This window comes from Phlebotomus papatasi, chromosome 1 (genome assembly GCF_024763615.1).
Source record: "Phlebotomus papatasi isolate M1 chromosome 1, Ppap_2.1, whole genome shotgun sequence".
Taxonomy (NCBI): Eukaryota; Metazoa; Arthropoda; class Insecta; order Diptera; family Psychodidae; genus Phlebotomus; species Phlebotomus papatasi.
The window spans coordinates 56,952,304-56,967,923 of record NC_077222.1 but is presented as its reverse complement, the minus strand read 5'-3'; the positions used below and the strand labels follow the sequence as shown (position 1 = coordinate 56,967,923).

General features: G+C 33.5%; 1 protein-coding gene across 1 annotated transcript; it reads right to left on the bottom strand.

Annotated features, from left to right (window-relative positions):
• Window positions 1-1,888: 1,888 nt before the first annotated feature.
• LOC129801841 (uncharacterized) lies at window positions 1,889-15,165 on the bottom strand. The gene is made up of 11 exons (XM_055847247.1): window positions 15,086-15,165; window positions 14,523-14,786; window positions 13,944-14,458; window positions 12,537-12,854; window positions 12,287-12,472; window positions 12,075-12,213; window positions 11,841-11,999; window positions 6,687-7,327; window positions 2,601-3,200; window positions 2,332-2,526; window positions 1,889-2,253 (listed from the first exon to the last, which is right to left on the bottom strand). Exons 1-11 carry the CDS (start codon window positions 15,105-15,107, stop codon window positions 1,975-1,977), a joined length of 3,318 nt encoding a protein of 1,105 aa, XP_055703222.1. The 5' UTR covers window positions 15,108-15,165; the 3' UTR covers window positions 1,889-1,974.
• Window positions 15,166-15,620: the final 455 nt, after the last annotated feature.

The following is a 15,620-nucleotide window of genomic DNA, read 5'->3' as shown; positions in this document are numbered from 1 at the left end:
AATTTTAGAAGCAAAAAGAATTTCAAAATTTTTTTTATATTTTCTCACCTAGCGCCTAAGCTAAAAAAGATAATGAAGAATGGATGGTTTTTTCGACTTTATTGGATCATAATTATCCTAGGAAATATTGTTTTAGCACTTTTTTTTCGCATATTAAAGAAAACACCGTTAGACGATTAACTGAGAGTCTTTACAATTTCAGCCTTTGTGATCTTAAGTGAAATCCAACCTCATCAGATCGAGCCCAAATTTTGGATTTACAGATTTTGAGACTATTGATCACGAATATCATATAATGCGTTAAAAATTGATTTACGTAGACGTCCGTCCCATCCCTTCCGTCTAGAGGAGATCGAAAAGAGATATCGATAAGCGGTTTTCGGCAAAGGTTAAAAATATCGATGACTGACCAGAAGTAGATTATGTCAGATCCATACCCCCAACAACCCCCCCCCCCCTTTCGCCATTTTGAAACTACCCAAAAATTTAGTTTTCCACTATGGAATCGATCCATCTTAAAAGAGAAAATAAATTTTCCTGCCTATTAAAAAGTTATTTTTCTAATATTTGTATGTAACCATAATGTATAGAAGGTTAGTAATTTAGAATATTTTTCTGCAAATGTCAAGCTTTTAGTTATGTAGTATAAATATTTAAGCTAAAAAATGACGAATTTTCAAGTTACCGCATAAAACATGAATAATTTTTGTTATTTTTTTTACATTTCAAATTTCTTTTAATTTTTAATGACGATTAAAAGATATTCCAATTTTTTTAAGGTCGTCTAAAGTTATGTTTTTCTATAAAAAAAAACACCAGAAAAAACGCTTTCTTCTGACACCTAATTTTTGACCCTCTCGCACTTAAAAACTTTTGGCATTAGAAAAAGTACAATAACTCATACATAATATTATTCATTCGAGTATTAGAAATTGATATTGTAAGAAAAAATAGTAGGTGAGATTATTAAGAATCTCACCTAAAATCTTAAATTTTTAGACTATTTTTGTTCTTATCGCCCATGGAGTCCGTAGAGGTAAAAACCAGTGATAAGCCCAGACAATCTTATGGTAGCTGAGATTCTTTAAAGGCTACCTCGAAATGCGTGCAACTCGGAATGCATGAAATTTAGATTGTGAGTTGAATTTTGGGGATAAAGAATTGCGTCGAGTAAACTGTTCTTATGCCGATCGAAAAGGATAAAATTGGCTGGATGCGATCTATGAGTGTCCAAACGTGTAAATTCAAAATTTGGGCCCGATCTGACGAGGTCGGATTTCACCTAGGACCACAAAAGCTGAGATTGTGAAGAATCTCAGCTAAAAAAATATACCGAATTAGACTCTATTGGATTTTCTAAGGTTAGATGTAAGACTTCCATTGATTTTGTTTATCGGTTTCATTTTTATTGTTGATTTTCGGTCAGTGAAAAGTGTTTTTTTGTCCCTACACTGTGAGAGAAATCCGAAAAAGTTAAAATAACATTCCCGAAATGTTAATTTTACCCTGCAGTATTGATCCAAAATCGGTGTAAATATTACCCTTTTTAGGTGTATGTTGGGTTAAAGTTACCCTTCTTCATGTTAATTTTACCTCTAAAAAGGTGTAAAATTAACATTAAAAAATGTTGATATATTTTTACACCTAAGAAGTGTTAAAGTTATGAGGAAAAAAAGTTAATCGCGCCCTCTTTTTTTCCTCAGTGTAGAAGGGCTAAACCATATGCCCAACGCACAATAAATTTTGTTTGCAAACATGTTTACAAAATTTCATATGAGAGAGAGCGAGATGACTAAATCTCGGTTTCATTCACTCTCATTGAAATGTCAAAAAAAATGTTTACAAAACAAAAGTTATTGTGCGTTGGGCAATATTGAAACACATTAAAGCAAAATCTCATATTTTTATTTTCACATACACTTAATCTTCTACCAATCTACGTTTAAAATGTGATAGGTTTTGGATAATCTAGTTTTAGGGATTGTAGATCTTAGTGATGAATAGAGGCACTTTTTGTCTCTTATCTACAATGAGAACTAGGAATGGCTCATCGACAACAAATGATATTTCTGGATCAGGAACACTGATACTCAATGTAATGACTGAAAATGTATTCACGGCGGTTGCTACTGTACCCAGTTCATCAACATTCAGAACTGCATGTTGAATAACATCCGTAACACGAGCTACTGGTGCATTGAGGGCGATGTAAGGTAAATTTGATTGGCTAGTGAAGATGTTACTAACTCCCATCTAAAAGGGATAAGTTTTGGATTAGTGGCGTATAGGTCTGTTTAGTAGTGTAGTTAATTTAAAGTTGAGATTGCTTACCTCAAGAAGGGATTTTGTTAGTGAAACTCGTGATTTGAGATGGAATTTAGGCATCTGAAGCTTAACAATATGCGTCATGGAGAAATCTAAATCATCCATTATGGCAGAGAGCTCATTTGGTGTCATTACTCTGATGAGATCTTCAAGAGTGTTTTTTGATCGTGGTTTAATGAGAATCATTGAGAAATCAGCTCCCTAATAATAGAAATAAATTCAAGTTTATTTTATCTTTCTTTATAAAAAAAAGGCTATGAATTTTTATCACTTACCGCATAAAGAATTTCCACCCATTTGAGTCCACCAGATGGTCCAGGTAATTCAATTGTTCCTGTTCTCATATGCTTGGCTACTCTCATGTAAGTCACCGGTCCTCGACGACCGTCTTGGTAGGAAAAGTCTCCTTTAAATGTCTCATTGAAGGGATGCCTCCAAATGCTCTTGAAGAAAATTGCATTTGCAAGGAGTAAGTCAATGCCCTGTGTCGGTGTACTGCTATCCAGGAAGTTAGGAATGTGATTCCTTGTTGCCTGTGCGATCCAACTATTTATTTGCTTAATGGCAGCCGATTGATTGGGAAAATCCACCGGAACGGTATCAGAGCCAGCCTGTTTTGCCCTCTGGGCAAATGACCCATTGACTTTCAGGTAGTTGGAGATAAAGAGTGCAGCAGAATATTCCAAATTCGTGGATCCGTGGGAGTTTTTCATTGAGCGCACAACATGGGCTAAAAATTCCGGAGATGTTTGCACAGCATTTTGAATTTGTTCCCGCGAATACCCTTCAGCTCCACTTTCCAGCAGGGACAGAGACAATTGGGTCAAAAGAGGGCTCACAATGATGTTGGTGTGACGATTTGGTGGTTTGATACCCTAAAAGAAAGCACAAGTGTTCGTAAATTCCATTAAATTGTACTTTCGATTGTGCCTATTGTTAAAGTTATTCGGACAAATATTTCTGGAAATAGTGACTCAAGTTGCAAGACGTCTGTAAGTGCACTTTGTAAAGAGAAAATTAAATGGATATTATATATTTTGCAGTGAATTATTTTTAATTCTTTGTGATAAATTGTTTTGGTAGGGGAATGTTGGCATGGTTCGCACAGAGTGAACCTTCAAACAACGCGAATTTTCTCTTTGTTTGCAAATAGCTAGTTCGTCATTTCTTAGCCATAAGATAGAACACTATTAAGCTCATGAAACGAGATGAAAAATGGTAGGTCACCTCCTTGCAAACAAAGAGAAAATTCGCATCGTTTGAAGGTTCACTCTGTGCGAACCATGCCTACATTCCCCTATATATATTTTATCGGATAAAGAAGTGATTGTCTCACTCTCTCAGTGATTCTTTATAAGTAGGTTAATAGTAGTAGTCAATAGGAGACAGTTGTTCACATATAAGCAAATTTTTTCAGAGAGTCAAAAATTGGGCATGAAAAAAGGGTTCTGGCTTTTCAGAACAAAACATTATTTTAGATGGCCGTAGAATTTTTTTTTGAGTCATCAGTGATCCAGTCGTCCTTAAGGGGTTAAATCTGGTTAAATTATTAACCGGATTATTAAAGGGGTTAAAGTATTTGTAATGGACTTTCTATATCACTAAATCTTAACCATTTGATCGATCTTAACGTTGAAGTTACTAAACATACATCTAAATTTTGAAAATATGATTATTTTGTAAATAAAATTATTGTGTTGCATAGATAATTTTTGCCCTATATTATTTTAATTTTAATTTGATGCTCAACATATCAACCTATTGTGAGAAATGTAATACCGTTAGGAGGATCTTGAGATTCTCTATGAACGCTTTAGGAGTAGAGGAGACTGGGGCAAAAAGTCACAAATCGAAAATATTAAAATTCAATATCTTCCAAGATAAATAAGATAGAGGTTTAAATTTTTTTTCCATATATAGCTTGCATAGGTCGTTCTGCAATGTCGTAAGTTTGTTAGAATTTGAACGAGGAATTTAGAAAATAAAAAAATGTCGAAATTTTTAGCCCTATTTTTGAAATATTTTCCGTGCAGAAGATATCAATTATTAGCTACTTATATTAAATTTGATGCACTGGCGAATATTTCCCAAATTATCTGGATATTCTTTGAATACGAATCCGCTATCTATTTTATAATTTTTCAAAGATTCTTTTCTCCAGAAATTCTTTTATTAAAAACGACTACTTGGGGTAAAACGTAACAAAAGCTATGGAGCAAAAAGTAACAAAAACCGAAACAATTTCTGATGCCCACGGTGAAAAGAAACATCAATGCTATGTGTCGCCGCTTGTTGTTCGCATTGGTCAAACGAAATTTGCAGTCTTTTGTGTGTTTTCTGTAAAATAGCTTAAAATGCGCTTTTCTCGCTCAGATAGAGAAAATGGTGTTTTACAAAGGTGTAGAAGAATAAATTTCCTATGAAAATATGTAATCTAGGTATTTTACTTAAATTTACGGTATCCCGTAATAAAGCGAATCAAAATGTGATAGTATCTTATGCCTGATACTATTTGCCCCAGCATTTTTGAGAATTATCACAAAATTACCCTTTAGAAAACGGCTCGATAAATATATTTCCTTACAAAATAGAAGAAAATGACTCACAGAGTTGTAGAGCGGTAAATTTCCTATAAAACTGTGCTAATTAGAAATTTTGGAGGTGCTCGGGTAGCTTGTAAAAAAATAAAATATCCGTTTTGTGACTTTTTGCCCCAGTTTCCCCAATGATTAAAATTATTACTTTAGGATTAGTGTCCAGAATAGCAAACTCATTTTTAGTTTAAATTTGTTAATTTGGATGAAAATATTTTTATAATGTGTTATACACTTCTTAATACTTAAGAAGGTCAAAGATATGGATTCCCTTCGGATGCGCCAGGAGGTGTAATCTTTTCAAGACAGGAAAATACAAAATTCTTTGCCACAATAGGGTAAGTGTGCCAAATTTTGGCATAGTTGCATGCGAGCGCCAAAGTCTCAAGTTTGAAATGTAATATCTTTAATAGAAATTGATTTTTTTTCATTCCTTCTACTTTAGAAGTGTTGCTTAGAACCTTGTAGACAGTTTATCGGCTTCATTTACTTTAAAATCGTTCTTAATACATTTTAAAATAAATAAAAATGTAGACATAGCTTTGGTGCCATATTTCGGCCACTTTTATTCTCATAGTTTCTTGCCCTTCCGGAATTCTTCCAATGTCTTTTTCACGTCATCTCGTTTGTCAAAGCTACATTTTTTGTTATTCTTTTGCATTGTATAATCTCTAGAGTATGTAGAAACTAAAAAATCATGGAAATTCGAGGAACAAAAAAGGTGGCCGGAATTGCAAGCTGGCCGGAATTTGGCACACTTACCCTAATACTTTGCCTTCTGAATACTAAATTATTGAAGGCATAAATCTTATATTTAAAATGATGAGCATAATCATGAAGGTTTGTTTGAAATTGATGTTGATAAAAACTCTTGTTATGTTTATGTTTTTCACTTAGAATAAGTTCACCTTATCACATATCCCATAGCATTTTGAAACTGGAGATTTTTAGTCTTTGTCTTTTTGAATTTTTTGCTTCTACAAAAAATTAAACTTCTTTTGTTCTTTATGCTAAACGTAAATCCAATCATTAATAACAAGAATAGTAATAATATGTAGAATAGCGGTTCTCGACTTTAGAATTGTTTAGTAAATAAAAATCTTTCAAAATTAAATTATTTTTTCAAAATTTTTGAATCTTTGGATAAAACTCTTGACTATACTTCAAACTGCTGAAAAGCCGGTTATTGTGCGAATACTTTTCTTGCAAATATCCTCTTTGGAAGTCTATGAACGTTTCACTGGTAAAAATAAAAGGATCAAATTGATCCTTTTGCAAAGGATGGATCAAAGTCACATGTCCTATTATGAGAAATGTGCATTCATATTTCGAAATTTGATCCATTCTTTGCAAAAGGATCAAATTTGGATCAATTTGATCCTTTTATTTTTACCAGTGTTTGTGCAACGATTCATATCTGCGTTATTTAAAAAAAAATAAGCATAGCACTTATAAATATACTATTTTGAGCATTCCACAAAAATCTATAAGCACTTTTTCACCAATAAAAAACTAAACTTGCTATTTATGTTATTATATCACATTTGTATAATGATGCACAATACTTAAAGTGATTCTTTGAAATATATACTACTAAATTCTGAATAAAATGAATTTATCTCTTAAAGCTCAGTAAAATCGTCTGAAAAATTATCTGACGTCATTCAGTCCATTTTATGTTTAGGTAATTAGAGGCACTTTTTGGTGATTAGCCAACATCTTCCCTATCGCAAGAATTTATTCAAAATTCCAACACTTTCTACTCACTTTGAATAATCTCCAGGCAAAGCCGGTAATCGCATCACTTTCGCTTGGTTGATGCGGACGTGAAGTGATCCGATTGGGGGCGTGGGGCAGCTGGAAATTCAGGGGGTCAATGTAGTTCTCTGTGACTGTTGGTGACTTTTGGTCCACTGGCTGTGGGAAATATTGCTGCTGAACTTGCTGACGTCGAATATCTTCCTGCTGCTGTATACGAATTTGATGCTCTTCCTGGATTCTCTGCTGCTCCAGTAGCTGCTGTCTATGGTGCTCCTGTTGAAGTCTTTCCTGTTCATATCTCTGTCTCATCTGCTCAGCCTCGTACTGCTGCTTAATAGTCTGTGGACTATTGTAGTTACCTTGTTGTGGCTGATACTGTTGCTCTTGCGGTTTTTGCTGTGTATTGGGAGCAGGGAATCTCCCAGAGCTGAGGTACTTATTAATTTGGTCTGTCTGCTGATTCTGCTGCGCTATCACAATATCACTAATAGTTCCACTTGTTTGACGCGATGCTATTGGTGATTTGTGATGTGTTGGTGATTCTTCAGCAATGCCCATTTCTCCCGGAAATATCAGTCTGTCCGAATTATCGGCCAGATTATGGGCAAAAACATGTGAATGTTGCCAACAAATGACTCCAAGAATGGCTGCAAAAAAATAAATTTTTGTTGACAGAGTTTAATTGCTGCTGGCTTTTTGTAATTTAAAATCCATGTTGCGCAGGTGATCTTCTTTGGGGAAAACCCTCAAAAATGTCTCTCAAGCTACTCTAAACTTGAATTTCTACACATATATTTCATGAGAGCATAAATTGCTCATTTCTTATTGTTTCTCACTCGCACATATTTTGTGCAAATGTGCTGTCCCCAGGAAAAATGTGACTATGTGTGCTTCATAAATAAACGTGGAAATATTATTTGAAGTCATTCAGTGAAACCTGTTTTGGCAAATTAAATGGATTTTGAATGAATTATATATGGACTTTTTTTTTCTAGCCAATTCCTAGCTATTTTGAGAATCTGAGGAAGGTGCGTATGCAATGTTGAGTATGTTGAGCTAGTGTTCTTAAGTGCAAAAACCGCAAAAGAATGATTTTCAGTAAGGTTTTTATGTAACATTGGCTTATGTCGTATCTCTGAGCATTTGTATTGCAACTATTAGTCATCACTAGGAAATTTTTCAAGAGAAAATATTACAATAACCTACCTAAGAATAATTTAAGTCCCTCCATTCTGGTTCGATGATGATGTTGTCACGGATACTCAAGCAAAAACGGTGTCACTCGTTCGATATCTTAAGAATATTCACTGTACTTATTCATGAAGTTATATTCTGTATCTAGAGATTTCACAAAGAAAAGTTAAGGGTTCAAAAAGATATTTATATATTTCCCTATAAGGGTGTTATACTTTGTATCTGGTCAATTATTAACACATTAATTGTTGATGTTGCGGTAAGAGAATGGCACAAAAAAGAGCCTTGAGGAAATTTTCAGGGTCTGTTGAATTACAAGAGTCTAGCTGTGAGCTCAAATTGTTAAAAGAACCGTCTGTCCGAACTTCGGATCTGATACTGAACTGAGCTGGGAATTTAGTTGGAGAGCTTGTTGTGTCCAGTCAAAGAATATCACCTAAGAGAGTTCAATGTGGTCGAGCAAGAAAATTCACCTAACACATGCAAAGCACTTCTACCTCTATATTTACCTGTTTTGGAGTCTCGTGAATTTTTTTTCTTATGCACCAAGTGACTCTGTGTGAGAGATCACTTGAACTTGGATAGTGGGGATCATATGAGAGAAAATATATAGTTGATCCAGCAGACTCTGGAGATTCCGAATACGTCATCGATAATACAACTTCTCCTTCCACTTGTTTAATTTATGACCAACCAAGACAACTTGCACATTAAATTAGAAGATCCACTTTAGCCTTATACAACTAAGAATATTGTGTGAACTTTGAGCTATCTGGAATTTAACCGCAAAAGATTAATAATCATAGTCCAAGTTATTTATTGGGTTTACTGTGCTAGGACAAAAATTCTTAATAGCTCATCTTCTTCAAGGAAATTTTTCGGGGATTTTCATAAGTCAGCACTTAGCTTTATGAGTTGATTTAAAAAAAAAATCAACAAAAACATAGTGTATCACCTAGTATCAAAAATACTTTCATTATCACGTGTCTTTTCTCAGACTAATTAACAACTTCAACTCTTCTTGGATTTTCCCAAAATCATTCTTCTAACGGACCGGTAGCTCATTAAGTGTGTAACATAATAAACACTGCAGAGGTAGTTTTCTAAGGAAAGTACTATGGCATAGAAAAGATTCATATTAATTTTAAATTTAAAAGACCTGACGTCCATTTGCTATATATTGTTTTTTTCTTAGATTCTTACTTACCGGGTTATTCGACCTTTTGATGCATTTCTATTTCAGGGTAATCCAATATCATTTGATGTACAAATTTCACTCGAAAGCTCAAAAAGAAAATATTCTTTTTTTTTGTATCAAGGCAAAAATTATGCTAAAGATGAAGCTGGAAAGTATGCAAAAGCTATACAAAAGAGAGTTTGAAAAAATGCGGTTCATGAACCCATTCTATCATTGAAAATGTATCACTTTGCAAATTGCCTCATTTTCAATTAAGGTTATTTCTAAGAAAAAAAGAGGAGTATTTTATACCTGGAATTCTCACAGAGATAGCAATAAATTCACTTCTTTTTTTAACTTATTGGTTTTGAGGCCATACGGTCAGTGATATCGAGTTTAGGTCTTCAATGTCCCCATGATAAGTCAACATTTCTTTTTCCCTTTCAAAACTTTTTTAGTGATTTGTCTTGGAATCTGTTCTTATGATTTCTTTTATTTTTAGATTTACAATTCATCTATTTTGGATACATTTCTGAATATATCCAAGTATGACCTTTTGAATATATTTTCGGGACTTTTATATTTGGAATATTAACTGATGATGAGGTCGTAGTAAATTTAAAGTCGATATCACTTGCCGAACAAATTGAAAAAAACATCACCTAAATAAAGTATCATTTTAAATTTTTCAAGTTCAAAGTTTAGTCACTCTGGAGAATTTTTTTTTAATGGATTTAGTCAAATTTGGATTTAATTGAAAGGTCTTAAAACATCGAATCTAACTGCATCGATTCCGAACGGTAACAAAACGATGAACTACAAGTTTTTGATTTTTTTAATTGCTTTTTTATATGCCCGTATATTTTGTTACCGAAGTAGGAAACCAGTCGATAAGAAATATCGATTTAAATAAGTTTTAGTAACATCTATAAAAGATTTTTTTCTTTCTTCGCTATAAGGGTGAAAGATTAGTAATACTTCTATTGGATTCTAGGACAGGATTTCCTCTTTAATACTTAAATAAATATTTCACTTTTAGAAAGGAAAAACGACAAAGCTACAAATGTTAGTCTTAAAAAATCTCGTTCATGCACATATCATTAGTTCTAACATATTCTTCATTCTTCTTTCAAGATGAAGCATGAAAGCTCTGTCTCTGGCTTAGTTCTTATAATATTTTGGCAAAAATTACATACATTATTTAAGAGGTCCTAAACGGCATTATCACACTTGTACATTAAAATTTTAATGTGATTCACATTAATTGTAGCTTGTGAGCGTCCAAATATGTTATTTGTGTTTTTAAATCACTTAATATTTCGGGTTTTCTTATTTATTGATAAAGAAGTGGACTTGGCCTGCAAAAATAAGTTTAAATTTACCTAAAGCATAAATATTTTTCACATTAAAAAATTAAAGAGAAAATCGCATTAATTTTTCGCATTAATGCTATAAATCAATTTATATCAAATTTTGCGGGCCAAGTCTACCTTTTTATCAACAAATAGATCAAATTTTGAATATAAAATGATTCAAACACACAAATTACACATTTGGACTCTCACCAGCGACAATTAATGTGAATCATGTTAAAATTTTAATGTGCAAGTGTGATAACACCATAACACAGTAAAAGTCAGTACGAGTCTGAAAAAAAGACGACATAAGGCATAAATATTGAGGTCAGTATAATATTTCATTTTGATCAATAAAATATTATATTTTGGTCAGCATAGAGAACACAAATATGAAAATAAAACTAAATTATGTAGCTATTACTCACAAAACCATAATCAAATAAGTAAAGTTATTAGATAATCTAATCTTACAAAATCTAATGTAATCTAATCTAATCTTACTTGAACCTAGTCTATATATTATTGAGCTGATTTTTTTCAGCTTAACTCGATTGTATGAGTTGACTTAAACGGTCAGTGAACCAGGGTTTCTGCCGTTTACCTGGGGAGGCCGGTAATGGTAAGTCGGCGGCAGACGCAACTCATGCACATATTTGGGAAGTAAATAAATAAAAATATAAATAAAATACGGATAAACTGTATATAAGAAAATTGTAATGCTGGGGTTGATTCTGACCGGTAAAATTATTAGACTCTTTCCACACCAAGAAAATAAATATTGTAAAATTGTCATCCTCTACAAGGAAAAGAATCAGAGAGAAAATTTAACCGCATCTATTAAAAATATCACCAACAACTGATTTTTAGTTAAGAAAATCATAATTTTTCCTAATCTGAACTTTTAGCACTGTGTGTATTATAATTTATGAGAAAGAGTAATTTTTTGGTACTGTTCTAGTATAGTTAAAAATTATTTTTTTTAGAAGGTTTCTAAGCTGTTGTAATTTTAACATTTAGCTGACCTCGTTGCCCGGTCAGACTTACAACTTTATGAATCGCGATTGCTATTCTTAACATTAATTGAAATAAGCATTTCCAAAGAGAAATATCGAGGAAAAAGAAGGTCTTGCAGCTAATACATCATAACATTATAATAATCTGTGGAAATTATAAAATGATTCAAATGAAAATTCTTCCCTATTTTAATATGTATATTTTATTAAGTCCAATATTTTGTTTCCTTATAAAATTAATATGCAAAAGATGTGAATTGAAAAATGATATATGATGTTTATATGCTAATCTCTGGACCCAATTAAATTCTCATTGAATCTATTCTTATTAAATTAAAATTGTATCCAATGAGTAGTCAATGATGGATCCAAAATGTTGCAACATGCATTTTATCTTATCACACGACGAATAAAAATTAAAGAAGAGCTTGAGATTCTGTATTGGGTGGATTTGTGATCTTTCCAGCAACCACAGTTAGATTATCCACATGATCACGAACGAAGAATAAGAAGGGTCTGTCGATCGTAAGGAGTTTATCTGCATTCTCACTGGATTTGGGACGAACGGCATTAGCGGCTGCAAAGAGAGATTTTATGGTTGGTTTTTATTGTGCAAGAATGTGGGTGATGGCAAAGATTGCATTCTACAAACCCGTCAGAGAATTTTCACTGCTGGCACCTTCGTTCACTTTAATGGAAACATGCTGAACGAGTTCATCCACATGAAGTTTTTGCGCTGAAGAAATTCCACTTAGATCGGCTTTTGATGTGAACATCGTAATCAGTCCCATCTGCAACGGAAGAGTCAAAAAAGCCCTTTTTAAAGTGTCTTCCATGGAAAAAAATGTTAAAATATTTTCGTACCTTTGCCAAGTGCTTCTCAGCACGGCTAGTGGTGTCCAAATTGAATTTTGGAAGACGCAACTCAATACTTGTCTCTTCGACATGGGATACCATTTCCTCCAGGATATCCGCATTGAATTCTGTGATGAGTTTCTTAAGACCTTCCTTATCATTAGGCATCACAATTAACAGAGAATACCGATCATTCTGTTTGAAGAGAAAAAGATTTGACTTAGATTTCTTGTGCAAGATGATCAAGATTTTATCTCACCTCATAAGGAAGTTCAATAACTTGACTGTTGTACTTGACACAGTCGACATATCTGAAGTTTCCTCGAGATCTCATCATCGTTACCACTTTCTTCTCTGTCTCGGAACAGTAGAAGACGTCCTCTGGATCAGATCGAAGTTGCTGGAAGGGAACTCCCCAGCTGCCACGGAAGTACAAACCGTTAAACAGAAGCATTTTAGATTCATATCGTTCAGCGGGAGTCTCAGCCTTTGTGCCAACCTTCTCTCCAACCAGAGAATTTCCGCTCAAAGCGGAAGCTACGTCATTTTCATAGAGACCGCGACCTGTAGCCTCCGACTGGAATATTTAGGCCACAATGAATCAAATCAATTAAATCGTTTATTTTGCAAATATTGCAAATTATATTAATTAATGCCTAAATATAAAAACACAATTTATTCAAGAAAATATAAATTATTCGTTTGAAAATTTAAGTTTATGTCTAACTTTTGAATACCAAAATTTATATGTATATCCGGTTTTGTTATTCCCAATTGAAAAGTATAAATTGTATAAATTAAATCAAAACAACAATGAAAATATATGTTTTTTTAATGATATAATAAAGATGCGTAAATAAAAAAAAAACAAATACCACAAGGAATTTTGTCCAAAAAGGATATTAGTCAATTAATAATTTAAAAGAAATTCTTTCATACTGAAGCCATGTCTTTAAAATAATTTACTTTTGTTCTCCATAATATATTTTTAAAATTACTAAACTGCTGTTAAGCTTAATAATAATTTATTTAGATAAATATTTTTATAAAAATTTGTTTAACCAAAGCAAATGAAGAAGCAGAATTTAACTCATTATAACACAAATAGTATTGCAAAAACAATTTAATTGAAAAAGTGTTCCAATCATTATATAAGCCTTATAAAAATTATAACGTCCCTCATTATTAATACAACTTACATCCATGTTCATAAAATAAAAAAATTTAGATTTTTGCTGAATTGCAAAATCATGAATATTAATCTCTTAGCTTAAATGAATTACTACCGTAGGTGCGGGTGGGTCTCGTAATTTTTTTCTTTAAATATACTACTTAAGGATGGTCTAAAGGCCATCCTTAAATCCTAGAATTAAAGAAAAGCTTCGAAAGCAGGGGTGTAAACAATCTCTCGTATCTACATTACCAAAAAAATTTAAAATTTCTTTTCTTTCTTAAATATTTAATTTACTAGTGGTTTTAAAATGTTATAAATAGGTTTAATCTGAAGCGTCTGAACCCTAATCAAGATAGTAAACTTACTAAATATATTAATTTGACTTTTAAATTGTCAATAGATTTTGTTTCTAATAAACTCCATCATACTAATTCTGCTTTACTTTTAGAAAGGGAAATTCAAAGTATAACGGAACAGATTATTTTATCTTACCTTCTTTGTTACAGGATGCTGCTTGGCGAACTGAAGAATTTCCAAATCTTCCAATTTTTTCAATTCAGGCTCTGTCTTTACTTTTATAGTTTCATCGAGCTTCTTCTTGGATGATCCTTCCTTTTCTTTTTTCAGGTGTTCTTTTATCACAGGAACTTCAACGTACTGTTTATCGTCGATCTCTTTATCGAACTTTGAAATTTCCGCTTCTTTGTCCTTCTTGTCGGGCAGAGATTCAGACTTGCTGGCATCAGCTGGTTCAGATTTTTTGAGATCTTCAAAATTGGGAATATCCTTGCTATTTTCAATTGGTTCTGAGGTTTTGGGATCATCATAGTCATAGGCGTAGCGATCAATGTCCCTTACATCGACGAAATAACACTTCCTTAAGGTCTCCTTGAAACTCTCTTCTGCAGTGTTGTTTCTATAGATGTAGAACCAAGTCTTGAACTGGGGAGCTGACTTAGGATCATCACCCTGAAGATGTCTCAAAGCTTCACTGTATGTATCCCTCACTAGAATTTGATGATACTGTGTTGGAGATCATTATGTATAAAATTTAAATTATTTAGTTTGTACCTCTCTCACGATCATTTGGAAGACGCAGGATTTCATTGATCTCATCGTAAGTCTGCCCTCGAGCTCCTTCACTCAGAATTGCCAAAATCGAGGAGAACCCGAGAGGTGAGAAGACAAAGTTATCTTGATTATCAATGTTTCCCTTAAGGATAGTTGAGGTGACTATATTGGATGCCACTCCTGCGACATTCCTCTCCTGGCCAAGTGTCTTGGCATCTCGATTTGGGAGTGCCCAGGCAATACTGACTGAGACAATGAAAAGAACTGGAAGAGAAGAGATCACTGTCAATTTGCACTATGGCACTAATCACGTAACGGTCCCAAGTTTTTCCACTCCCAAATGATCTTCAATCTTGACCCCTCATCTCTACACTAAAGTTCTTTTGTGACTTGATCAGCACATAACGGAATTTTGCACAAAGAACTTGGAATCAATTGGTGTCCCATGGAATTTTCTGGGTCAAATTAAAAGGGATCTCTCTGAAAGGGATTGGAGTAGAACTACCAGGAAATAGATGGATGTTTAGGAATGCGTTCTCTGAAGCTAATAATCTGGTACTCACATAAATTTCCACTTTTCACCATAACGACCACTTAAATTTAGCACCTTGCAGATGATCTTGCAAGAAGAACAAACAAGAGAATGGTGCTCAAGTCTCTTCTGCTGGTGCTTTTATGCTTTTCTGAATGGTCATACGAAGAAGCCAGAGGTGAGTGCTTCGTGAAGAAGCGCACCTTCCTCGTCCAATAAAAAGACATCGCTTATTTGTATAACCGTTTATCACAAGATTGCTATTTTCAGGCGTCTCAGAGCAATTCTACCAAAAAAAGAAACATCATTTGGTATATATGCGATTGGGGCAAATCTCTGTGATTTTCTTTCCAGAATATCATCTCTCTTTTAAATGATCACACCTTATCTCTCAATATTTGCCAAGTTCTGCATGTTTCATCCAGGTTATTCAACTTTTACCTTCTCTTCTCTGCTGCTGCTGTTGCTTCTCAATGCTTTTCGCCAATTTCTTTTAAACCAACCACTCATCCCGCAATCCTATAGGTACCAGGCACCTCGATGCAAATCCCGTTACGAGACCTTGG